At 46.8% G+C, this 24,795-nt stretch overlaps 2 protein-coding genes across 4 annotated transcripts; one reads left to right on the top strand and one right to left on the bottom strand.

Annotated features, from left to right (window-relative positions):
* Positions 1 to 1,801: 1,801 nt before the first annotated feature.
* Positions 1,802 to 13,136, bottom strand: ANKRD54 (ankyrin repeat domain 54). Of its 3 annotated transcripts, none has more exons than XM_084206641.1 (9): positions 12,872 to 13,136; positions 12,496 to 12,543; positions 8,154 to 8,252; positions 7,657 to 7,728; positions 7,206 to 7,253; positions 6,967 to 7,091; positions 6,041 to 6,148; positions 5,301 to 5,371; positions 1,802 to 1,918 (listed from the first exon to the last, which is right to left on the bottom strand). In XM_084206641.1, exons 1-9 carry the CDS (start codon positions 13,125 to 13,127, stop codon positions 1,858 to 1,860), a joined length of 888 nt encoding a protein of 295 aa, XP_084062767.1. In that variant the 5' UTR covers positions 13,128 to 13,136; the 3' UTR covers positions 1,802 to 1,857. The 3 variants fall into 3 exon arrangements, 2 of the variants coding, with proteins under 2 accessions (XP_084062767.1, XP_084062768.1); XR_014616194.1 differs by lacking the exon at positions 1,802 to 1,918 and adding an exon at positions 3,696 to 3,756 and having other exon boundaries at positions 3,791 to 5,371; XM_084206642.1 differs by lacking the exon at positions 1,802 to 1,918 and having other exon boundaries at positions 3,719 to 5,371.
* Positions 13,137 to 13,436: 300 nt separating this feature from the next.
* On the top strand, positions 13,437 to 22,972 carry EIF3L (eukaryotic translation initiation factor 3 subunit L). The gene is made up of 13 exons (XM_084205936.1): positions 13,437 to 13,525; positions 13,605 to 13,653; positions 13,763 to 13,973; positions 14,557 to 14,636; positions 14,890 to 14,951; positions 16,247 to 16,316; positions 17,010 to 17,083; positions 17,948 to 18,119; positions 18,380 to 18,534; positions 19,299 to 19,469; positions 20,474 to 20,971; positions 21,948 to 22,028; positions 22,769 to 22,972. The coding sequence occupies exons 1-13, from the start codon at positions 13,493 to 13,495 to the stop codon at positions 22,805 to 22,807; spliced, it is 1,695 nt and encodes a 564-aa protein (XP_084062062.1). The 5' UTR covers positions 13,437 to 13,492; the 3' UTR covers positions 22,808 to 22,972.
* Positions 22,973 to 24,795: the final 1,823 nt, after the last annotated feature.

The raw sequence follows: 24,795 nt of genomic DNA, 5'->3' as shown, positions 1-24,795 counted from the left end.
TGCCTCGCTCCCTGTTTCTGATTTTTCCACCTCTCTCCTTTCGTGGTGGCTGCCACTCCTCTACAGTGGATCTCTTTCAGAAACGTGTCCAGTGTGCCTTCCTGGGAACAGTGAGTTCTGCAGCCACCCTCTGCACATTATGCCATGGCTGGTGGCCAGCCCACATGGTCTCATCGTTTCTTCAGGTTAAGACTTACTCCCCAGCGCAGAGCATTGGAGGGAGAAGGGAACAGCAGTCAGGAACAATGACGTGGCACAGCTGGACGCTGCCTGTTCTTGCCTAGAAGCAGCTGGGCTGTTGCTCACCCCTGACCCTGTTCTTCCTGGTCCCCGGTTGCAAATAGGGTAGATCAGATCAGGACATACTGCTGCACATTGGGGTGAAGCCTAAATGAAACAGGACAGAGAGGACAGGGAAGATCTTGGGGAGAAGGTGCCTTTAGCATGACAAGTGTCTGCAAGCCCTGGGCCCCTTCACTACAATCTGCTTGGTGCTAAGCCCCAATTTTGGGGAGCACATGAGCAGGAAGGGCAGGTGCTGAGACTGGGTTGGGAAGGCTCTGGAGCCAGAAGGGAATTCCTGTCTATCCAGTACCAGTTTACATGCTCCAACTGGTTTCTCAGCTGAAAAGCAGAGGTGAAGCATAGATGTCACATCCTTGATAGAGAGACAGGTTTAATTAAAACTGAAAGAGTTTGATTGCTGCTTTCCACGCAGCCTTCCCTCCAGACTGATTGGCATTCTGCAGTCTCTGCTCCCAGCTTCTTGCCTTAATTAATTACTCTTTTCTCTTATTTTCTATCCTACTTTTCGTCACTCAGGCTGACAAGCTCATCTTTAACCCTGCAGGGACTGGTTTGCCACATCAGTAGAGTGCAGCTGTCCCAAGATCTGGAACAGGGTAGATGAAATGGGAGAGGTGTAGCAGGTCAGGGTTTTGCGTCTAGTTGTAAGCATCAGCTCTTCTCTGTGGAGTAACTTAGTCCTGCCAACTGTGTGCTGATTCTGGTGTCTGGCATCTCCCTGGCATGTGTGACATGAGCCTGACATACTGGGAAGTGCCAGACCCAGGTGCCAAGAAGCTCATCCTGCTTATGACCCTGTGTGTAAATCTGGCAACCCTGGGAAGGGAATTTTGGTTATTTGCTCTTGGGTTTAGCTGCTGGTTGCTAATCTATGACCAGCACTAGCAGGTTGCCAGCTGATTATTTTAATTCTTCCATGTGCTCTCTTCCCCTCTTAGAGATTTAATAAAAAAACCCCAGAGGAACGCTGTTTGCCATACCTCCTTTATCATCTTCCTAATCAAAACTTGCTGATTCCTCCACCTAGTCACCCCATGGGCCCTGGCCTGCCCAGGGCTGCTCCCCAGGCTGGCCAGGCACAATGCATGAAGAGGGCATATTTTTGTAAGTGTCTTTCTGTGATGGAAGAGACCTTTGCTCACAGAGTGAGCAAAGGAAGTGGATGAAAGGGTGAGAAGTTTGCCAAAGACACTTCATGGGGCTTTCTTAGCAGCACAGATAATTGCTGTGCTGGATTTGAAGTCTGCTAGAAAGGCAAACGTGGAGGAAGTAAATGAGTTTAGCTGTTGGAGATTAATTATTTTGGCTGCTGAAAAGCTGAACAAGTTCTTGATGTTCACACACATTGCAGTGTGTGCTTTGCACTCGATTGTGTGGGTGAAGTGGCTGCTCCAGAGAAAGGTCATTTGCTTAGTAACATCCATGCAGCTTTGCTGGGAGACCTTGTCAGAGCTGTGGCTTCTGCTATGGCTCCTCTGTGAGACACAAGCAGGGTCTTGGCTGTTTGCTTGCTCGAGGCAGATCCTCAGTCAGGCTGCTTTTGGCTGCATCTTACAGTACAGCAGCAGCCTTAGAGCCAGGGAGGTTGCTGCTGGGTTCAATGGCTGGAATTCTGCAAGTCACATGCTCTGAATCAGGCAGGGAAATAGTGTATTTGGAGGTCAGGTAGTGGTGAGGGGGAACCAAAGCCTAAAGTCCCAGTTGATATCATGGCCCTGAGAACAGGGACTAATCATTGCTCAGGAAGCGATCTGGGGGGTACATTTGATGGTGTAGCATAAAGAAAATGAGGAGTTTGGACTGATTCTAATGGCAAAATAAATAGCAGAGGGAAACCTGAGCTGTTGTTTCTATTCTCCATTACTGCAGCAGACACCTCTGGGAAACACAGAGAACTGCCACCAGCCTCATGGGTAGTGTAGGGAAATCTGTGGCACAGGGTGCAAGGACAGAGAAAAGCTGCTAGGAGAAGCTGAAGCCTCTAGGAAGAAGCAGGAAGAAAACCAGGCAGTGCCACTCAACAGCTCTCAGCACAGTGGGAAGCCATGTTTTCTCCTTCCCTGGAACAGCTTCTTTCCTGACCAGCACCTAATTCTCATTCTGGATACAGCTGCTGAGCATGACAGGGTAGTTAAAGCTCTGGGTATGACTGGCTGATGCAAAGAAACTTAAAACTTTTCTCCATCCAGTGCCAAACACATGATATGGCTCAGGGCAGCCCACAGCTTCAAGCCCTGAGGCAGGAAAGCAGAACTGACTGTGGTGATTCATAGAATACAATTCCTACATGATACATTTTTTTCCTCCACTGAAAACCAGATGTGCTTTTCTCTTTCTCACCTGGTGTTACTGCTAAAGCAGTGGCAAAACTTCCTACAGCCATTTGGTTTTTAGTGCCTCTCCTGCCATGGTGGGAGCAGTGTGGCAAAAGAAGCAAGACAATTGCTCCTGGCTGGCTGCAGCACCCCCACCTTTCCCCTCTGTCAGGAGCTGTTAAGAAAAAACCCAGCACCAGGTAAGAAAAAAGCCTGAAGACCTGTCGACAACATCACGTGTGCTGAGACTAAAAGCTTCACTCTGACTCTCAGCTAGATGTGTTCCTGGGTTTGAGGTAAGCTTGTAAGAGGTGTCTACTTAGAGACAACATCAGCAACTGAAGTAACTGCAGGGATAAAGAGTGTTTTAGCCACGTGCTCTTCAGGCACCTTAATGGTCTCCTCAGCAACAAGGCTGCTGAGGGGAGAAGCGCAGGCAGCTGGGTGTATATGGACATCAAGACTGGGCTGTAAAGATGGGAAGAGACAAGGTCAGTAAAGACTGGGCATGAGGTCACCTGCTCCTCACATAGGGGCCACACTGGAAATTCTCTGCCCTGCCCAGATGTCCCTCCCCAGCCCCTCATCCTCTTGCTGTCTCTTGACAGCACAGGCACTTTATTCACTATGGGACAAGGCACAACTTCTGCCCCCGGGCAAGGCTGCTTTTCCTCTCTGCAAAATATCTCATCTTGAAACACCCCTGCTGGGATTCCCTTCCCTCTGTTTGTACGGTTTCACAGCAACTACCTAGATTTTAAATTTGGATTTCTTGGCTGTGGAAGTCAGGATCAGAAAAGGTCAGCCAGCAACCCTGTACTTTGATCTGCAAACAGAGTGGTGATTGAACTCAAACAACTTTGTGTTGTCACTTCTGATTTGAGTACCAGGTATGAGAGTAGCGTTTACCAAGTCCAGTGCTGTGCATGGGGCCTGGAACAGATGTAAAGAAAGAGGAATGGGCTGCTCTGAAAAAGAAAACTTGGCCAAGGAGTCACAAAAGGCTGACAGGATTTTATTGAAGTTGAAAATACAAAAAGGTCAGATTGTCTCCCACCCTCTCGCATCCTTCCCATCCAGCACATCATAATGAAGTATCAATATGCACAGTGACAGCTCCAGCCCAGCCATGAGACTGCTGCTCCCAGCTGTGTCCTCCAGCAGCCTACAGATGAACCCATCTAAAAGCCATACCTATTTCTGGTATCTCAGCTTTGAACAGAGGTCCACTTAGCCTCTTCCTGGACAAGAGCAGATATCAGAGAGCATGCTGACGTGAAGATCTCTGAAGAATGCTCCAAACTGTGGCTGCTGCATAATTAAGCTGAATCTTAATAATAACCTCTTTCAAACCAGTAACTCCCAAGCCATGGTATCCCAGCACACCATGGTGTGGTACACAGGTGGGAACTCAGATCACTATTGACATGATCCTATTGCCCTGTTGCTGTTGGTGCCCTATCAACAAGATTTCCTGGATCCCTGCTCCACAGCAAAGCAACCTGAATCTTCATTGCTAACCATAGTGGGCAGAAGTGAGAGCAGGAAGAGCATTTCCCTGCATCCTTCATAGCTGCATCACTTCAGGCTCCCAGCATAAACCATAATTCATTTCTCACACTGCACTTAAGGTTCTCCATGACAAGCAAGAGATACAGAATGGCAGACCAATGGGTTTGGTGCTGCTGAGGCAGAGATAAATCCACCTCCATCCTAGCCCAATAATACAGCTGAGTGCACAATACCTCCTGTCACAACTGGACCTCTTGCCTGAGACTGCCAGTAACAGGAAACACAAATGTTAGCTATGGTGGGGCTTTTTTGCAAGATGTAGATGTCTGACTAGAACTGCATTAAGATTGTCACACTCCAGTCCTTATTCTCGCAACAGGACAGCTCTGACCTGCTTGCTGTGTACCTGGGTGCTTTTTGGAAGTGTTACACTGTAATATTTTAGCACTAACTTGCAGCAGGCCTAAAAAATGGGTCCAGTGAAAGGTGTTAGTCTAGCCATGAAAACTTTGTATGCCATTTGTAACCAAACACATTCTCTGCTCTCAGACAGCAGGCTCTGCAGAAGGTGAGGATTAAGTCTCAATGCATGTTTCTTAAGGCAGACTGTTTGCTCAGCTTCTAGCATGCAGAATTAGTTGAGTGTTCTTCTCACAGCCTTCTGCTGTTCAAGGCATTCACTTTCTCCCTCACGCAGTTGAGAAGTATGGAGGGGGCAAAAGGTGCCTTTTCCAAGCAGGAATGTTCCAAGCACTTCTGTGATGCTGGCCAGCTGCTGAGTGCACTAGTCAGGGCTGGTAACTGCACATGGCATTGGTCACCACCTACATTGAGCTGATGTACTTAGGAGAAGGCAAAATATCTCTGGAAAGGGTACCCTATTCATTGCCAGCCCATCTGGTAAAAAGTAGAGCAGCTCTTTTACCCCTAAGTCACAGCTGCAGCATTCTTGTCTGTTGCCTTTGTTGTGCAAAGCCTGCTGCCTTCCCGTGGGGCAGCTGTGGTAGCACCGACACGAACAGTCTGAGCACCACTGGAGAGTCAGTCTAAGCAGGAATGGCTGCTGGCAGCAATGTTTAGTCAGTGATCTGAGAAGCAAACTTCAGCTTCCTTTTCTCTCTAAGGCTTCTCCTGCTGCTTCAGGAAGATGATTTGGCAGCCCATTACCTGTTGTCCATCTTCTGCATCTGCAGGCTGAGTGACGTGAAGCTGGCCAGGAGGTCTGTAACCTCATCCACCTGACAGAAGAATACAGATGGCCATCAGGGAGGCGAATGCAGCTGTGCAGTCCCCCAGCCCCAAAGAAGAAACCCCCATGCAGCAGGGACCCCCCTTGCACTAGAATTGCCAGTAATGCCCATACTGAACTTCTACTAGAACAGGATCCTTTTGGTGCCAACAATCATGCAGAAGGGCTACTATCCTCATCATCAAACAAGCCCTAATCTAAGGCAATAGGAGCTTCTACCCATTCTTCAAGAGGTGATGCTTGACTTCCATTCTGTGTGATTTAACCAGTCCTTAAAATACAAACATGCTGCTACATTACCCAAAACTCAAATGTGGTATCAGGGCTATTTCCTCTAAGCCTGTTTCTAGGGGCCAGTCTTTTGTAGGAAAAAAACCCCAGGCCCTGCAACGCTGCGCAGTTGTGCTGATGCTGGCCTTAAACTGACTGTCCTCAGCCCATCTGATCCTCAGCTTCCCTGCTGCTTGGCACTGTGATGCTTTCTGCACTTTAAATTTTCACCTAAAGGAGTATCATAAGTCATCATGTAACTTGCCCACTTGCCCCAGTGTGAGCAATACCCATGTCTTCAATGCCCCACTGCTCATGCAGTTGCATTTTCCCGAATGCAGGAGCCCAAATGCAAGGAGGTGAGTCAGAGTAGCTCAATGCTGCCTACCTGCTCCTTTGTGCTAGTCATCTGTAGCCTGGAGCAGAGGTCATCCAGCTGTTCCTTTTGCTCATGCCTCCCCAGACGGTCCAGGTATTCTCGCAACATCTGGATAATCTGAAACAAACAAGCATAAGAGGCAAACATTAGAGAGGTGCACCAGGCTGCAGTGCTTCTACAGGAAAAATTAAATTGCCAAGCACACAGCCTTGAAGCTGCAGTACACGACCCCTAGAGATGAACCCAGGCAAAGCAACTACATTGCACTAATGGCAGCATCAGAGTCCAATGAGTCACCAGAAGCGTTCACCAGACACAGATGGACTAGCTGTGATCCTTGTGCCTGGTTAAGAATAGGGAAGAGAGATAAGTCCAGCTGAAGCAGCACAAGGTCTAGCCCTGAAAGCACCAAACTTTTCTTTATGGCTAGTCAGATTCCCTCACTGTGAGGAGCAGGGACTTCTAATTCTAGCAGGATCTGCTCATGCACAGAAGATAAAAATCCTTGTGTCTATGTGGCCCCTGAAGTGAGGCCCATGCCCCATGCATTTGCAGGCCCAGGAGTGCTTTCCTATTCCATGCCTCTACATACTAGAGCAGGGTAGACTGTGTTGGGAATACAGAGAATGTGTACAGCACAGCTACAGCCTCGTGTCTTGTCCCTCTGCCACAAGGCATCTCTTACATCATGGTTGAAGAAAAGAGTATGCTCCATATAGCCCAAGAATCCACTCAATGCATCCTTAGCTTACCAGAGCCAAGGGAGGCCCTGGAAAAAATTAAAGTAGAGGCTGGGAAAAAGGAAGGTCTCTGAAAATGGAAGTCAAACTCTTCCCACAGCAGTTAAGAGCCTACAGACAGACATTTAAGTAAAGGGGGCAGGAGGCTGCCAGGGGCTGCACCCCATTACCAGAACATGGGGCTGTTCCTTTTACCTGTTTCACTTCAAGGCGTACAGCCTCCAGGCTGTGGGAGAATCCTTCCTGCAGGATATTCAGCTTTGACTTAGCGAGGTGCAGTGGGGTTCTGCCAGCTCGATCCAAGGCATCTACTCTGGCCCCTGCAAGATGCAGGAGTAGGGACAGTGAGGTCTGTCACCAGGATTTGGTGTCCCTGGAGAGTTTCAACAGGGCAGGAAGGGAACAGGCTGTAACTGTTATAGAGGAAATGTTACCTCCGCGAAGCAGCGTGGTGATGACAGGAACGTGGTTCGTGCAGGCAGCTGGGGAGGGAAAACACAGGACACACAACTCAGAGGTACAAACAAAAATGAGTTTCTGCTCAAGCACAGAGCTTGCTGCTTCCCAAAGGGCTTCTCTGTCAGAGGAAAGAGGAACGGCCCAAATGCTAAGGTACCCACTCAAGCCTGAGTACTCTCTCTGGAACAGATCTTGCACTCCTTGGGGCTGGCAGAGGGAGGGAAATCAATTTTTTCAAGCATTTTCTTTGACTTCAAATCTTTGTGAGGAGTGAATATAATGAAATGCAAAGAGTCCCTCCTAGGTCCTTAAATTTGGGGATGCATTCTGTCAGGCACAGGCAAGAGGAAGGTGGAGAGGAAAGGAACAGTAAGGAGGTTCTCACCTCACTTTTCTGCATGCAAAGCTCATCTGTGTGGCACTTACCCAAGTGTAAGGGAGTATTGCCCAGCCCATCTCTCTGGTTTGGGTCAGCCCCATGGTCCAGAAGCAGTTGGACTAGAAACAAGGAAACAGAGACACATCAGTCCCTTCCATTTGCCCCAGAGGTCCATGTGGCAGACACCAGGTTACCCTACAGGTGCTTCTGTTCAGCTCATCAGCTTCCTTACTGAGACAGGGACAGAGGTTTGCACAGCAATGCAGAAAGACCCAGCACAAAGCCATGCAGTGCCACTGCTCCTGGGCTCCCTGATGCAAAGAACTAGGAGGAAGGACACCCATCCCTCTGCACCAGTACAGTCCTAGAACTGGGAGATCCTTCCAGCAGGCACACATGGCAAACCCTGGGGCCAGAGTCAGCAATGTGACACAAAAGGAACAGAAAAGAGCAACCTCTTAAAGGTGCTGAAGCAAAATAAAGAGCACCCTTCAAAATCCCCGCCACAGAGAGGCTGGAAGGCAGAACTCCCCTCCCCCCTCACCGATGTGATCGTTGCCATTGCAGGAGGCAAAGTGCAGGGCTGTCCGGCCTTTGTCGTCCGCAGCACAGGGGTCAGTTCCATCCTCCAAGAGTTGCTGCACTGACAGAACCAAGGAGAAAAAAGCAGGTAAGCTGAAGGGGCACCTGATCAGAGAGGTAATGCTATCTGCTCCTTTGGGGGTAGAGAAACATGCTGTCAGCTGCTATGTCAATTAGACTGGAACCAGCTCCCACCAGTGTCCTAGCTCAGCAGAAGTAGCCTAAGCAGCATAACCTCCACCCTCTGATTCATCCTTCACCACCTTCCACATGTTGCTATAAAAGATAAGCCAACAGCTCTAACGGCTAAAGATCCACCTAGCCAAATTTTCAAGGTCCAAGGACAATCAGCAGCAAATACCTAGAGAAGAATACAAAAGGATAGGAAGGACGTGGGGCTCACTCTTGGTTTTAGTCAGCTGCATCTCAGGCACTTCCCAAGCTGGAATAAGCATCCGGTGCTTACTACTACCCCTCCATGGGCTTTCCCTGTGGGTTTACATGGACATTTTCTGCACCTGTGTAAAGTTTTGACATCAACATGGACCCGTGATCAGAAGTTTCACAGTGTAAGCACAGGTAGTGAGAAAAGCCACTTCCTCACACCTGTTCTGATTATGCCCCTTCCTAACCAATGGTGGCTACAGTTTGGGAAGCAGGCAGGGGAATGCACCGACCTGGCAAGAGCCAAGCAAAGAGATCAGTAAACGGTGGAAAGATAGGGGCATAAAAATAGCACCTACACAACATGTGTTAGGGGCATCTGCAAGGGCTGATACTTCTGCTGTTTTGGATCACCCTGATATACTACCTGGTGTGTAAAACAGAGCTCATTCCATAGCTGTTAAAAATGCTGACAGGTTCACTGCATTTTGAGATTTTTAAACAGCACATTCTAGAACAGTCAAGACTGCTTCAGGCCACTGAAAGTCACCATTCATCTCAGCTTCTAGAAAGTGAATTATAGCCAGCTTTGAATCTCTTCCTCTACACATCCTACTTCAAGTGTGGTACAGAACTGAAAAGAACACATAAAAAGAGGGAAGTGGTGTCAGCATGGAATGTTTGATACTGCAGAAGAAAGAATGGGAGACTGACAGTGCCCCAGGGAGAACCATTAATAGGAACAATTTAGCTACTCTTCCCCTGAACCAAGTGGGAATGACATAGCCTCTCCACCCAGTGCCACCACAGGAAACAGCAAAGATGTTTACTTGTTGATGAAAAATAAATTAGTCATAGCACACTTCCTCAAGTTGCAGAGTAAACAAGACACAAGAGGACTATAAACATGGGAACCTGTCTATCAAATCCAATATGTATTGAAACCAAGACTTCCATAAAGTCTGCATTCTTTCATCTTCCTGTTGGAAATGATGCAACTTTTGAATAACCTTAGTTAGTGACTTTAATTAACTTTGAAATTAATTGCTTTAGTTAATCATAATCTATATACGCAATTATAAAGAGCGTGTGATTCTTACATTATTCTTAGCCAGTATTTAGCAAAGCTGTCATAAAGTACCTTTGTAGGAACACAGCTTGGGGAAACTACTGAAACTTTAACTTTTGATAAACTAATTCTGATATGCTTCAATGAATAAAACCAGAGAAAGATGTATGGTTGAGGTTGGACATCTGGAATGTAGAATTTATGGACCACAAGGACTTTGCAGAAACCAGAAGATAAAGAAGGGACTAACAAAGACTCAGTGTATGTGTTGGAAAATCCCTACCAGAGGAAAAAGATACAAAAAAGACTAAAAATAAGGACTAACTAGCATGAGAAGTGAGAAATCAATACCCCACAGAGGACAGAATACTAATTAATAAAAGAGAATTATGTAATTTATAACCAACAAACATTAATTTCTTTGTTTGCTATAAAGTATAAATAAGTGAAGAAGTTTTATATTTGTGTCTAAGTGGAGGCCAGAATTTTGTGAGCCACACAAATCCCTCCTGGCCAACAACAACATAACATCTTATGCACTAACACTAAAAAGAAAGTGTTAGAAAGGTTTATTTACCCTAACAATTTTGAAGGATTTGGTAACAATTTGCTGGTGACTCAGGTGAGACAGCACATTTGACATTCCCCAGACTCACAGGAACAAGGACTTTGGTGCACACAGACTTTTTCAGGGAAATTTTTCAATCCTCTGATCCTGGTGAGTTCAAGGCAAAAACCCCTGGGAGTTTATTAAGACATTATTGAAGGTTTAAAAAGGTGTATCTAATCATAAGCTTGCACTCTCTAACACATTAAGAGTTAAGAAAGTGATGATATAATTGGCTATTTCCTATTAAAAGTTAGTGTAAAACTCTGTAAGTGAATATTAATGGAATTGTGTTTGAGTCCCACTGCCTAGCTGGAAAACTGTAATTGTAAAACTATATAAGAGACTATCAAAAGGTGTGGTTTGAGGCTTCACCCTCTGCTTTGCCCACAAATTAGTCAGACAGTGCTGCTTGCACAAAGAGCCACGTTGTGGAAGGGCTTTGCCCAGATATTTCTGCGCTTATTAAAGCCTATGGTATCTGTTAGTGTTAGAAAATGCAAGCATGTGGTAATCTATGTCATTAGTATAAATTAAGTTTGTATGAAAATTCATTGGCTGTAAGAGTGCCGAAGCCACTGCATGTGGACTGTGAATTTTAGGGTATTTGGTGTGTACTAAGTGTTTGGTTTTGGGAAATGTAAATTGTTGAAGTGAGGATTGTTAGCTCAGCGCTGCTACTGTTTCAGCGACTGGAACTGAATTGGTGTGCACAGAGCGCTCTCTCGTGTCCGTTTTAGTCATTGCTGGAATTCCTATTTTCTGCGGGCTTCCCTTTTTCTCCTCGAGCCCGGGAAGAGGGGGAATACCCAAATGTTCGCCTTTAGGTTGTATTTTGCAGCACTGGAAAGAATTTTAAAGCAATTCTTTAACTTGGACACAGGTAATAGAATATTGTATTTTCTGGTGGCTAGATTATCTATTAGATAATCAAGAAAATGGCCAGTTCATGGTATTTTACACCAAAATGGTCTTTTAGAGTTGATGTTATATTGCCAAAAGAAAGAGAAATGGAATGACATACCACACATAGTACCTCAGGCAGTGATGAGACAAGGAGCCAAAGATAAACACAGAGAAACACATTGGGGAGCAGAAGCTATTAGAGATAACTTGAAACATCAAGTAATCAGTGTAAAAATACCAGGAATCAATCACTTACCCTACAAAAGACCTCCTTGAGGGACTACAAAAAGAGGAAACTGCCCTGGAGTTTCTAGGCAAACAGATTTTTCTGAGTTACCTCGACAAGAGGGATATTGATACCTATTGGCTTTAGCTGACACATTTTTTGGATAGCTGCTTGCACCAACAAAGCAAGAGAAGTTACCAAGATACCAAAATAGATGATACCCCAATTTGGAATTTCATTTGGAATGAATGACCTATGATATTTTATAACAAGACACAAGCAAAATTTTTGCATTTTAATGGTTTAAGTTTTGCTAGATACTCAATGATTTAAGTGGAAGTAATCTTAAAGGAAAATTAAGATCACTTCCAAAGAGGGGAATTGTTAAAAATGTCAGAACTTTTTAGTAATTTTAGTTAATGGCTTTAAGTACCTTTTAAGTTGATTGTTTAGTCATAATCAATAAAGATTTAATTAAAAATAGTGTGTTATTCTTTTATTACTCTTAGCCAGCACCTAGAAAAGTTGTCATTAAGTTATTTTTGTAGGAACACAGATTGCAAAAACTACTAAAACTTTTAAGTTTTGATAAACTAACTCTGATATGCTTCAATTAACAAAGCCTGAGAGAGAAAGATGTAATGTTGAGGCTGGACATCTGGAAAGCAGAATTTATGGACCAAGGGAATTTTGCAGAAACCAGAAGAGTGCAGCTCTGGCCCTGGTTCTAATGTACTGGGTCATGCTGCCTCATCATACAGGGTATGGCTTAGATAATTGTAACATTTCCACCTAAATCAAAACATTATACTCTTGCTGCTAGCAACTTGGCAAAAGAACATACCAAAACAGCTGTGACAGTGCAGTGCTGGTTTAGCTCCAGGCAGATGGAAAACTAACACTATGAACCAGGTGCAGTGAAAAAGTGAACACAATTACCAACCCCACTCTGCTCGGAGAACAAACCTGGCCTTCAAAAAAGCATTTTCTAGATCTGAAGCATCTAAAGCATCCTGTCCAGAAACTATCTGCACTCACTTTCTTCCTTCCAAAAGTAAGAGCCCTAGAGATACTGCCCTTCCAAGAGGTCCCATAATTGACAGAAGACTTACCTGTGTCCAAATCATTGCTATTGGCAGCTTCACGCAGCCTTTTCAGAGCTATAGAGGAAAGAAAGCAATTACTGGAAAGCACCGAGGAAAAAGGCACGTTTCCCTACGGAAACATTCCACCCCGGTGTGCTCGAGCACAAGTGCGGGGCCAAATCACGCTGCTACTGGCTCCGGAGAACGGGAAGCAGATGAAGGCACCAGGTAAGGATGGTTCTCCCCGTCTCCTCCCGAAGCCGGCCGCGGGCCCGCCCACTCCTGACGGGAACCCTCCCCCGGCAGCACCGGGGCGCTTCCCCAGCCGCCCACCGAACAGAGCCCACCTCCCTCCCGCAGCCCGTGCGCAGCCGGCCGAAGGAGGGGCTGTTCCGCCGCTCACCGTGCGCCTCCTTGCCCGTGGGCCCCAGCCGGCGGTGGAGGCGGGCGGCCCTGCGCAGGCGGCGGGCCGGGATCTTGCCCGCGGGCTCCTCCCGCTGCCACAGGACGTGCAGGTAACCGAGGGGTGCGCCCGGTCCTAGTGGAGGCAGCGCGATGCGCGGCTGTGGCTCCGACTCCGGCCCCGGCTCTGACCCCGGTGCCGGTCCCGGTTCCGGCCCCGCGCCGGGCGCCCCGTCAGCCCCACCGCCGCCCTCCATCCCGTCACGGCCCGGGCCGCGGAGAGGGGCGGGGCGTCGCCGTAGCAACGGGGCGGGCCGCGTCCTCTCCACCAATGAAGGGCGACACAACCCGGCATGCAGCCAATGGGGAGGGAGTGGATTTGAGAGAGGCGGGGCAGGAAGTGGAGGCTGTGGCACCAGGAGAGCCTGACGGGCAGTTGTCTTGTCCAATCAAATAGGGAAGGGGGCCACGGCCGGCCCGTGGCGGCTCAGCAGGCTGAAGACAGGCAGTTACTCTAGCCAATAGAAGGGCTCAGCCGCCCCCATGCCAGCCCCGCCCCTGTGCCCGCGCCGCGCCAGTCCCGCGCTTCCGGCCGGAGCCCTTTCCGTGCCGCGCCGCCGCCATGGCCTACCCGGGGGAGGACTACGACAACGAGGTACGGCCGGCGGGCCGGGGGGGCGCGGGGGTCGGGTCCGGGCTGTTCGCGGGGACTCACTGCCGCCCTCTTCCCACAGGCTGCCTACGACCCCTACGCGTACTCCAACGACTATGATATGCACACGGGTGAGTGTGAGGGCCCCAGGCGCGCCCCGGGCCTGCCTGCGCCCGGCTGGGTCTGTGGGCCCGGGCCGGGCCGTGCGGCGGCTGCCTCACTGCTCCTCCTTCTCCGCAGGAGACCCCAAGCAAGACCTGGCCTACGAGCGCCAGTACGAACAGCAGACCTACCAGGTGATCCCCGAAGTGATCAAAAACTTCATTCAGTATTTTCACAAGACAGTGTCAGATCTCATTGACCAGAAGGTGTACGAGCTCCAGGCCAGCCGTGTTTCCAGTGATGTTATTGACCAGAAGGTGTACGAGATCCAGGACATTTATGAGAACAGGTACAATACTATTCTTCAGCAGATGGAAATCGCTATTTTAACTGTGATGCTGTTAAAAGGAAAGGCTGACTACTACCTGTGCTGTTGGGCTTTCTCTGAAACAGGTTTGGGTTGGTTACTGTGGAAAAAACCTCCTAGGTATTTCCAGTCTATGAGGCTACTGAGAGTATACACGAGTTGTGATTTGTCTGAAGGGAAGTGTCAGCCCTGGCCTGACAGGAAGGGAGGCTGCAAAGGGGGCTCTCAGTGGTGCTAGTCAGGCAGTTTGCAGAAAACTGTCAGGTGTAGCTTTAGTGTCTCTTCCCAACAGCTACTTCCACTCCTGCTTGTAGCTGTGTCAGCTTGACATAAGGAGAATGTGGAAGTGACATACATGTCTGTTTTGTGCCTGGGGGATAAATTGAGGTCTCACTGGTTAGTTTGTGATTCTCATTCTTTGCTTCAGCATTGGACTTACTAACAGGGGTTGGTGGTGCTCTCAGCTTTCACCAAGTCCAAGGCCTCTCTCTGTTGTCATTTCTGGCTCCAGCACTGTATACTGAGTGAGACATGGCTTTTCATACCACATGTGTCTGTTTTTCAGCTGGACAAAACTGACAGAAAGGTTTTTTAAGAACACTCCATGGCCAGAAGCTGAGGCCATTGCTCCTCAGGTTGGAAATGGTGAGTCTTCCACTTTTCCTTGGGTTGTCAGGGAGAGAAGGAACTGAATCCCTCCTTATCCTGAGTTAGGAGGTGCACAGAGTTGTTGCTGCCTGAGTCAGTCACCTTTGTTCACTCTGGCAGCTCCTTCAGCAGATGCCTGGCAAGAAGTCAGACTTGAGCAAAATGTGGTTTTGTGCCTCCTTTTATTGTTCTGGCAGGAGGCTCGTAGGCCTTGTGGCTTGCTAATGTCCTCCTCTGTTGTCTTTTCCAGATGCAGTTTTCCTGATCCTATACAAGGAGCTGTACTACAGGCACATCTATGCCAAAGTCAGCGTGAGTTTTGGCCCTGTGTCTTCTTCTGGGCTTTGTGCTGGCTTCTCTGTGCCAGCAAACTTGGCAAGTCTTGCTGCCACTACAGTATCAGTGGTCCCCTAATCTTTGCAAGGCAGGGTTGGATGGGGTCGTGAGCTGTAAGTCACACTGATTCTTGCTTTTTGTTAGTTTAGTATTCTTGCTATTTGTTAGTTAAGTTTGCTGAAAAGCAAGAAAGACTTGACTGTCTGTTTGAGGCTCGTTACCTGTCTCTTTAAGCTTGGTGGTGATGAGTGTGCAGGTTTCTCTGGTAGCTCAGATGAATCAGGAGACTGGATCTGAGTGTTCAGGAGGCTCTTTGTTGCTCACAGCAAATGTAATGGTTAGTGAGTCAGGGAAGAAGGGGGTTTTGGAAGGTAACTGCATTATTCTTTTTATTGCTTATGTGTGTTTCTTTGTGACTCCTCTTCAAATGAGCAGGCAGTGAGAAGGGGTGTCACAAGAGGAAGGTGCATTATTTGTCATGAAAAAACCTCACATGGGATCAGAGTGCCTTGTGAAAAGGGAAACGTGGATACCATGAAGGATGGAGAAGAAGGAAATGGAAGGAATAATGCTCTGTGAAACAAAACAAACTTTGCTGCCTTTTTTTAAGCCTATTTTAAAAACTCTTTAATCAGTGAGAAAGTCATAGTATTTGGTTCTTAAAGCAAAAAAAATCTGAACAGGTGCATGACTTATGGGTAAATTAGTAACAACTGCAGTTTTACTGTGGACCAGAGGGTGGAGAAATGGGCACTTTTAAAAGGCTGCTGCATTAACCCAAGCCAGGCTTCAACAGGAGAAACTGGTTTCTCAGGCTGTGCTGTTAGTGGTTCTCAGACTCAGTGTCTCCAGCTGAAACAAGAACCAGTAGGTCAAGTGTTTAGAAATGATGTCCAGAAACAAAATTGTTGATCTATTAAGAATTCTCACGAGCAGAGAAGGAAGGAAAGCTGGTGAAGGTAATAGGAAGTTCTTGAATCTGAACAGCAGAGTGGAACAGGGAAGGTTAAAATGCAGAATATTCTCAGGATTTGACTGCTCAACATCCTGGGAGAAGCTGTCTGTACAGGAGCAGTCACCCCTATTTTGTTGGACAACAGTGGTACAATTTCTGGTTTTCTGGGTGATGCTGGTGGGTGTGCGGGCTGAATACTGCCTCTAGCACTCCTGAACTAGACCCTCTACTGCTGTGACTGTCCTTATGCTGTTGCCCATGAACTCCCTCCTGCCCTGCTTGATTTGAAGCAGACTCTGCTGGCTTCTCTTTTCAGGGGGGGCCCACGCTGGAGCAGAGATTTGAGTCCTATTACAATTACTGCAATCTCTTCAACTACATTCTCAGTGAGTTGCTGCAATTAATTCCTGATTTGAGAGTTTTGGAGAGAAAGATCAGCTGGAGAGGGCAGAGCTGAAGAAAGGGTCAGAAGAATTGCAACATGTTTGTTTATAAATAATAGAGGGAAGGGTAGTCTGTAAGTTCTCTGCATGTTTGAGTTTGTTGAATGAAGAGCAATTTGCATCCATGGATTTAAAACCACAAAAAGCAGAAATAGTTTCCAGTGCTTTCTGAAATACTGTAAAGAATAAAACTTACTTAGCTTTCTGTCTTGCTGAGAACTGCTTCTCCTATCTTTATTAAAAAGTAAAATGAAACAGTAAGCTAAAGAAAACCTGCCCTGTTTCCTAGCTGTTTACTGTTGTTCACTCCCATTGGAGCAAAAATGTTAGTGTTTATGACTGCCTGCCAATTCTCATGTGGAGAATGGATCAGTCAAGATAAACCCCTGCAGTCTCTGTGCAGCTTCTTGGAGCTGCTGCTGCTGAGCAGTCACACTCCAGAGATTCACCCTTGCATGTTCATAGTCTTTGAAAGTGAAGGCAGTTGAGGTAGTCAAAGCTGCATCTCAGCCCTACCGAAAGCTTCATTCATCTGTTGTTCCATCTCCCATTTCAGGGAAATTCTTGTGTTCTTTAATTTGTCTGTTCCTCCAGTTCTTGCTGAAGCTGTTAACCCTCTTATCTGTTCTCCTGCAGATGCTGATGGCCCCGCTCCTCTGGAACTGCCCAACCAGTGGCTCTGGGATATCATTGATGAATTCATATACCAGGTATGTGATTATAAAACTGGGCCATTTTGGGGTGGCTTTCCCTTTTTTAGTTGTGTAAATTTTCCATCTCTTCCCTTGCTGTGATTTCCATAGCAAGGGTACCATTGCAAGTTGAAAATCTTTGGTGATCACTGTTACTCTTGTGTTGCCAGGTGGATTAAGTAGTTGTAAACATACAGATTTTTAAATTACAGGGTGCTCTTTGGGGAGTCCTAAACTTTTGTGCCTGTTTCTCTTTCAGAACAAAATTTCTGTCTTTCTTAGTCAGTAGGGTCTTTATGGGTGCACTGAGAGACTGATGACCTGATTTGAAATAAGCTGTGGTTTGAGATCTTGACATTAAGAAATATTTTTCCATTTACTGTTCTGAGTGCAGCAGTACAGATCTGAAATGCTATTGGTTTTTCTCTTTAGAGAATATATTCCCTTCTCTGTATCATTTTATTGTAGAGCTGCCTGGAATTCCTTAAGTGTTGTTTGGTCAGTCTTGAGAACAAAAAGGACGCGTGCATATAAGGGAAAAAGATGTGTGTATGCAAACATGTCTTATAATTTGGTCATTCGCCTTGCTACCAGACAGCAAATTTGTGTTTAGTTGCCTTTCCTAATTGTTTAAGAGATCCTTTTCTGCTTCAGTCTGTCTCCTAGCCTTTTCCCTCTGTACTGTATAATTCTTTTAGGTGCTTTAAAGGTGGTATAATGTGCCATTTTGATTTCCATGTGATCTCATGTCAAACTCTTTTTTTTTCCAGGCAACTTGTAGTTATTGTAATGCATTTGTGTGAGGAAGTTGTAAGCTTAGTGCACTTACCTGAGCATCTCTAGACAAGCTGCTTATCACTGAATCTCTGCTTTTTCCTGTAGTTCCAGTCTTTCAGCCAGTACCGCTGTAAAACAGCCAAAAAGTCTGAAGAGGAGATTGATTTCCTTCGTTCCAACCCCAAGATCTGGAATGTCCACAGTGTCCTTAACGTGCTGCACTCTCTGGTCGACAAATCCAACATCAACCGACAGCTGGAGGTCTATACAAGTGGAGGTGAGCTTTGGGAGGTGCCAAGCAGCACTGGTGTCTGTGCTGCCTTGCTTTGATTTGACCCAAGCTGCTTAACTTTGTTTGGGAGCTGGATCAAACCCATAATCAGTGGATGGATTGGCTGGGAACTGGTGCTGTTTGCCTTAGGTGAGAAGTACTAGTGATTACATTTCAGGCCTTGCTCCCTTTGTTTTAAGGAGAAAAGTATAGAAAGGGAAGCTTGCATCCTTGGAGGATGGCATTGTGGTTGCTTTTTTCTCTAGGTGACCCTGAAAGTGTGGCTGGTGAATATGGGCGCCACTCCCTGTACAAGATGCTGGGCTATTTCAGCCTGGTTGGGCTGCTGCGTCTGCACTCTCTGCTGGGAGATTACTACCAAGCCATCAAGGTGCTGGAGAACATTGAGCTCAACAAGAAGGTAATACAACATGTTTTAACCCTTTTGCAGTCTTCCAAATGCCTCTGTTGAAGCATGCTAGTGAAAAATTGCTGTACTGAGTCTTCCAGCCGAGAAACTGTTTGTATCTGCTGAAGTTGTCAGGAGTTTGTGGCTGGGCACAGCTGGAGCTTTGGCATTAAGTCAAGCCATATGAAAATGCTTGATGCTGTTGCAGCACAATTGCCCAGTTTTTTAGGAGGTTTGCTGTGTTGTGCAATGCAGTGTTGCTACAGAGAATACTGCTGGAACTCCAAGTGGTAGTACAGTGGTAACTACCTGAACACACCATTCTTACTTTTGTGGCTCTTTTTTGTATTTTTGACTTCTGTTCTCACTGTGCCTGCCCCCACCTGGGCTGTTTTTGCCTTAGAATTGAGTGCTGCATGTGGCTAATAAAAGTTCAGCTGCAATGGTGTTGGGCCAAGGCTTGGCACAGATCTACATATGTACTGTCTGGCACAGGATGTGGAGTGAAATAGGGGGAAAGGGAAGCAGAGCAATGTTAGGCACAGAGCAATAGTCCTCTCCTTGCAGGAAGCTGAAACTGGAAAACATAGGAAATGGGATGATCTAATAAAACAGTGAGGAAGCTGCTGCAGGGATGGGTGGGAGGTGAAGTATACTGAATTAACCCTCTCCTCACTGTATTTGGGATGGGAGTGAAAGCAGAGGTGGCTGAATTGCGGCTAACAAGCAGGGTGGATTGTTTCCCCTAACACAGCATGTTACTCCTTCTTCCTCAGAGCATGTACTCCCGGGTGCCCGAGTGCCAGGTGACCACCTATTACTATGTGGGCTTCGCTTACCTTATGATGCGGCGTTACCAGGATGCCATCCGTGTCTTTGCCAACATCCTCCTCTACATCCAGAGGACAAAGAGCATGTTTCAGAGGACGACCTACAAGTATGAGATGGTAAGAGATAGAATAGACTACACTTCCCCAAAGAAAAAGCCACTTCTTTCCCATCCCTGCTCTATCACCTGGTAGCTTGCGTCTAATAGTCCAGCTTTATTATCCTGGACTTTGCTGTTGGTGATGCCTGGGGATCTTCTGAACTCCTTTGCCATGGGTAACAATATTTGCTCTTAGCTATGTTACTGGTTACTTTGGGTGTTCCCCATACTGTTGTCCCAGGTCCATCTGCACTCTAACTCTGAGCAGGGTTGTAATGAGTATGAGCTGCTGATGATACTCTTGTCAATACCTCTTCAGACTTAGTTGTGTTTCTAGTCCAGTGCTGCACTTCAGCAGATGCACTTGTCAGATATATTTCCATTATCTGATAATCATTCACAGACATGGCTATAGCAAAGCTCCTTTCTCTTTCTACCTAAGCTGTTTTACTTCCTGATTTTGCTGCCTGTTTTACCTGCTGTCTCCTTTTTATCCTTATGATTAATTCCTAACTCTCTGTTTAGCTAAATCCTGCCAGTCTTAATTCCATGACACTTCAAAAAGTTGGTTGTGTCTGTTTCAGCTACACAGCTGTCCATTTCATCCCACACTCATATAAGTCTTCTTTCTCAGTCTTTTCTTCACTGGCCTCCCTGACAACTGTCCCTTGCCAGGAGATGGTTGTTAAACTATCTGCCTTCCCTTCTCTGCATGTTTTGTACCAAAACAGTCAAATGCGCAAATGCGCTTCTGGCCCTCTGGGTTCTGCGTGGCTCTGGATGCATTTACTCTGCACCTTCCTCTTGCCCACCCTCTCTTTTATTTCTAAGAGCCTTGATGTGTGGTTCATCCATTTGCTTTGCCCAGAGGCACTGCTTCTTTGTGTTCTCCCCCTTGAGCATTAGGACCATCAGTGCTTTGTGTAAAGGATCTTACTCTACAAAGTGCAGCTGCCAAGCTCCCTTGGGCACCCTAAAGCCTGAGCACACCATGGTGCTGACAGAGTCTCCTCTCTGTGTCAGATCAACAAGCAGAACGAGCAGATGCACGCGCTGCTCGCCATCGCCCTCACCATGTACCCCATGCGCATAGACGAGAGCATCCACCTGCAGCTGCGCGAGAAGTACGGGGACAAGATGCTGCGCATGCAGAAGGGCGACGCGCAGGTCTACGAGGAGCTCTTCAGTTACGCTTGCCCCAAGTTCCTCTCCCCTGTGGTGCCCAATTATGACAATGTGCACCCCAACTACCACAAGGAGCCCTTCCTGCAGCAGCTCAAGGTCTTCGCCGATGAAGTTCAGCAGCAGGCCCAGCTCTCAACCATCCGTAGCTTCCTCAAGCTCTACACCACCATGCCTGTGGCGAAGCTGGCCGGCTTCTTGGACCTCACAGAGCAGGAGTTCCGTATCCAGCTGCTTGTCTTCAAGCACAAGATGAAGAACCTGGTATGGACCAGTGGCATATCTGCCCTGGATGGAGAGTTCCAGTCTGCCTCTGAGGTTGACTTCTATATTGACAAGGTTGGTATCTGCCACTAACTGGCTGGGAAATTCTTTCACCCAGGAAATTCTGGAATTGGCAGCACCTAGTTTTGTTCCATTCTATGGGAGACATTCCTTCTTCCTTTCCCATTTATAAGGTTTACCTGCCCACGATAAAGTTCTAGCCCTGCATGAAAGGAGTGTCAGTGGAAGAAGAGTGATGGAATATCACAGGCACCTTTGTCAGTCAACGTACCTAGAAAAGAAACACTTCCCCAGGACAGAGGGAGCTGCTTGTCAGTGTTCTGGGAGGTGATAATTGAGCGACAGATAGTGCTGCTGTTTGTGTGTCAGGTGGGATTGTCCTTTTAGGTGTCCCCTACATCTCTCCTTTTTTTGACAAAGGAGAGATGTTGCTTGGTTATGTTACAGATCTACTTTGCACTGAAACAGCATTTAGTTATGGCTGCTCTAGGAGGAATCTAAACACAAGGTGTGGAGCTATCACCATGTGCCTTGGAGCTCCAGCGGCAGGAAGCGCAGCAAAGGGTCTTGTAGGACTGTAGTCAAAGAAGACAGCAGTAACAATTAGGTTTCATGCTAGGAAGGAGACCAGGTTACCCTGCGTTCTTGATCCTTTTAGCAGACCTCTTCTTGCAAGGTCTCATGCCATGTCTCAGCCCAGCTGTCATGGTGTATAGCATGACTGAAAAGAGGGAAGCATGAACTGGGATTGGAGTTGTCAAACTGCTGCAAGGAAGATAAAACCAGTGTGTGTAAGAATGTGGGAAGTAAATACAACGTGAACGGGGAACCCATCCCAGACAAAGGTATGAGGGAAGGCAGCCCAAGGAGAACTGGATGGGTGCTGTGGGATTAGCACAGGCCAGATATGTGTGGTGCTGAACCATGGCTGGGTAAAGCCCCCTAGGTTGATCTTTATGTTTGGCAGTTCTTGCTGTCTCCCTGCTAGTAGCACAGTCCTTTTCCTAATCTCATCCTGTTCTCTTCCCAGGACATGATCCATATTGCAGACACAAAGGTCGCTCGACGCTACGGCGACTTCTTCATCCGCCAGATCCACAAGTTTGAGGAGGTGAGGCCTGGGCAGGAGAGCTGTGTAGCTCTGTAGGAAATATGGGGCAGTCATTGGGCTGTGCAGGCCCTCGAGGGTCCACACTTGTCTGAGACAGCTGTGTAATTCCATGCTGGACTTAGCCCTGGCTCTGCAAGGCACTGGGCAAAGGCAGGTGTTCTAAGCAGCAGCTGCTGGCCTTTGAGGAATGGTATGTTTTTGTGAGCAGTGCTCAGTTGAGCCACAGTGGAAAAGGAGGAGTTTTACTGTCCAGGGATGCTGATTCCATTGTCCCTAGATAAATATCATGTCCCTGTCAGTAACACAACCAAAATCATATCTCTAACTTCATAACTATGGCTCTAGAAAATGGCCTCAGAGATTTCTGGAGCATAGATGGCTTCAGCATTGAGCTTGGCCAAGAGGTGACATTCTGTCTCCACTCTCTCCCAGCAGAGGTTGTTCTGCACTGGAAACTCAGAGGGCAAAATTCTGAGATTTGGGGACTTAATAGAGGGTTGTGATATCGCTGCTACAAGTTTGCATCCTTTTTTCTCCCCACATCTTCCTCTGCTAGCTTGGAAAGGAGAGAGTTCTACTTATTCCCCTTCTGCTTGACACACTGTGAGAGCTCAAGAGCTCTCTTGTCAGAGGGTTGGAGAGGAAGTAGTTAAGAGGCCTTGGATAAGGTGTGCTGAGGGGAGCAGTAGTGCGTATCAATCACTGTGTATTTTTCTGACCTTCGCTTTCTCTAATTCCAGCTGAACCGAACATTGAAGAAGATGGGCCAGAGACCCTAATGTGGATGCACTGCAGGCCTGGGCAGAGAAGTGGGTGGGAGAGATTATTCTTTGTGTTGAGGGAGGGGAGCTCAGAGTTCTGGCATTTCTGGAATCTCCTGTGACTCAGAAGGTACTTTGTATTTAAATATGCAGACTTGTTTGGCTCAAACTATCCTACAAAGGTCAAGGCATCTAATAAATTAGTGGAATTTTCCTGATGAGCATTTGTACTCGTTTATTTTTCCTCTGTATAAGAATATAACTGCATCTGGACACATGGGCAGCTGCTGTTGGCTTGGTGCTCTTGTTGGTCCGTGTTGCAGGTAACAATAGGGAGCAAATCTGTTTCGGTGCTCTGTGCATTCACCATGCACGGCAAATGGGGAAGGCTGCAAAACTGATTGATAGGAACAAAATGAGCTGTCCTACAGTGTTTTCACAGGATTTTGAAAAGAGATGTAAGCTAATTCTATTCCTTTAGCTTTTACTCCATGCAGTGAATAGACCTGAGTGGTAATTACATTCTTAGAAGGTTACATTTTTGCCTTTCCTCCCCTCTATTTTATTTTAGTTGCTACGGAGTAGAAATGCTCTAAAGTGGATTGTGGTGTTTTTAAAGGAGAGGGGAGAATTTTTGTAAACATTGAACCAAAATTAACTAGTCGTCTGATGAAATGTCCTTGCTGGAGGTTGTGTTTTATTTCAGCTGAAGTGATGCCCGAGACCTGGCCCTTGATTTAATTGAGTTCAGTTTCTCTGGAGAACTCCCCAAGGGCCTTTAATTTATTAAAACCCTTTAAATGCAAATTTTCCCTGCTCTCCAGCCACAAATTTGTAGTGCCTTGAAAAAAGTGAAAAAAGTTGAAAACAAGTCACGTATAAAGGAATCAAGGACCTGCAAGTATTGGGGAAGAGAATGCAAAGAATGAATCACATCCCTCCACAGCCTCTCTCCCTTTTGCCATCTTTAAATAGTTTGGTGTTTGAGTGGTAGAAACAGGTGCAAGAGGAAAACCTGCATGCGTAATAGAAAGCTACACAAAGTGTGTTTCACATACACTATCTGCCTCTTTGTACCTCTCCCTCTCATTCCTTTCCACTGAGAGAGGTGTCCTAGCTGTCCAGTTTGGCTCTGTGTGTGATTCTGTTTAAACAAAGGGAATAATTAGCCTTTGTTGGATTATATTCTGTGTTTGAATGAGGGTCAAGTTTCCAGTGTCCTAGATACTGCTCAAAAGTAAACTCTGTTTCCCATCACAAAGTAACTCAGGCAGTACGGGCAGCGCTGTGAGATTAAAAGAGCAATTCCTGTTGGCTGCCTAGCTGCTGGTATTGGTGTTATGGATGCTAGGAGCTCACTGTCTCCAGTTCTGGAGGGCTTGAGGCAGCCATATCATTAATTAAAGGATTGAGATGCCACTGCATTGCAGCAGCCCATGGGGAGCTGTATTCATATCAAGCAGAATCTGCTCCTTTTTGATTTTAGGGCTGGCACTTTTCCTTCTGTGTATTTGCTAAGAGCAGCACAGTAAGCATACCTGTCAACAGCAACTGCCCTACTTTCTTCCTATCCAAAGCCTAAATCTTTCCCAGGAAGTGTTCAGGTGGATATGATACACAACATGAGAAACCTGGCAGGTATCTCGATGATCCGTTCTAGTTCATAGCGTAGCAAAAAAATCCAGCGTGTTGCTGGGATTTTAATATCTGCTCGGCATGTCAGAATTAGAGATTTTTAATGCATATCTGTATCATCTGAAACACTCCAGTGGTTACAGGCTGTTCTCAGATCTGTGAGTATGCTGCTGCTTTGTTTCCATCTGCCAGAGCAGCTTCCAAAGGGTGCACAGAGACCATGCACTGATGTCCCTGGCTCCGCGCCTCCTCTGAGGGACTGCCGAAGGTTAACTGAGCAGGACTGGCACTTGGTGGAACAAAGCCAGGAGGAGCTTGCAGCTCTCACTGGGTGGAAAGATGGGCTCAGCGAGCTGCGGTGCCTGGCACTG

The sequence above is a fragment of the Fringilla coelebs genome (genome assembly GCF_963513975.1).
Source record: "Fringilla coelebs genome assembly, chromosome: 5".
NCBI lineage: Eukaryota > Metazoa > Chordata > Aves > Passeriformes > Fringillidae > Fringilla > Fringilla coelebs.
This window is presented reverse-complemented; position numbering and strand designations above follow the sequence as displayed.

Bases quoted from the DNA above. Each gene is read 5' to 3' on its own strand.
- ANKRD54 (XM_084206641.1), bottom strand. From the start codon at position 13,127: ATGGAGGGCGGCGGTGGGGCTGACGGGGCGCCCGGCGCGGGGCCGGAA. The intron at 7,729-8,153 runs GTGAGGGGGGAG...CCTTGTTTCTAG, and splicing joins CAATGGCAACGATCACATCG to TCCAACTGCTTCTGGACCAT. The intron at 6,149-6,966 runs GTAAAAGGAACA...TGTTTGTTTCAG, and splicing joins TACGCCTTGAAGTGAAACAG to ATTATCCAGATGTTGCGAGA.
- EIF3L (XM_084205936.1), top strand. From the start codon at position 13,493: ATGGCCTACCCGGGGGAGGACTACGACAACGAG. The intron at 14,952-16,246 runs GTGAGTTTTGGC...TTCTCTTTTCAG, and splicing joins ACATCTATGCCAAAGTCAGC to GGGGGGCCCACGCTGGAGCA. The intron at 16,317-17,009 runs GTGAGTTGCTGC...GTTCTCCTGCAG, and splicing joins TCTCTTCAACTACATTCTCA to ATGCTGATGGCCCCGCTCCT.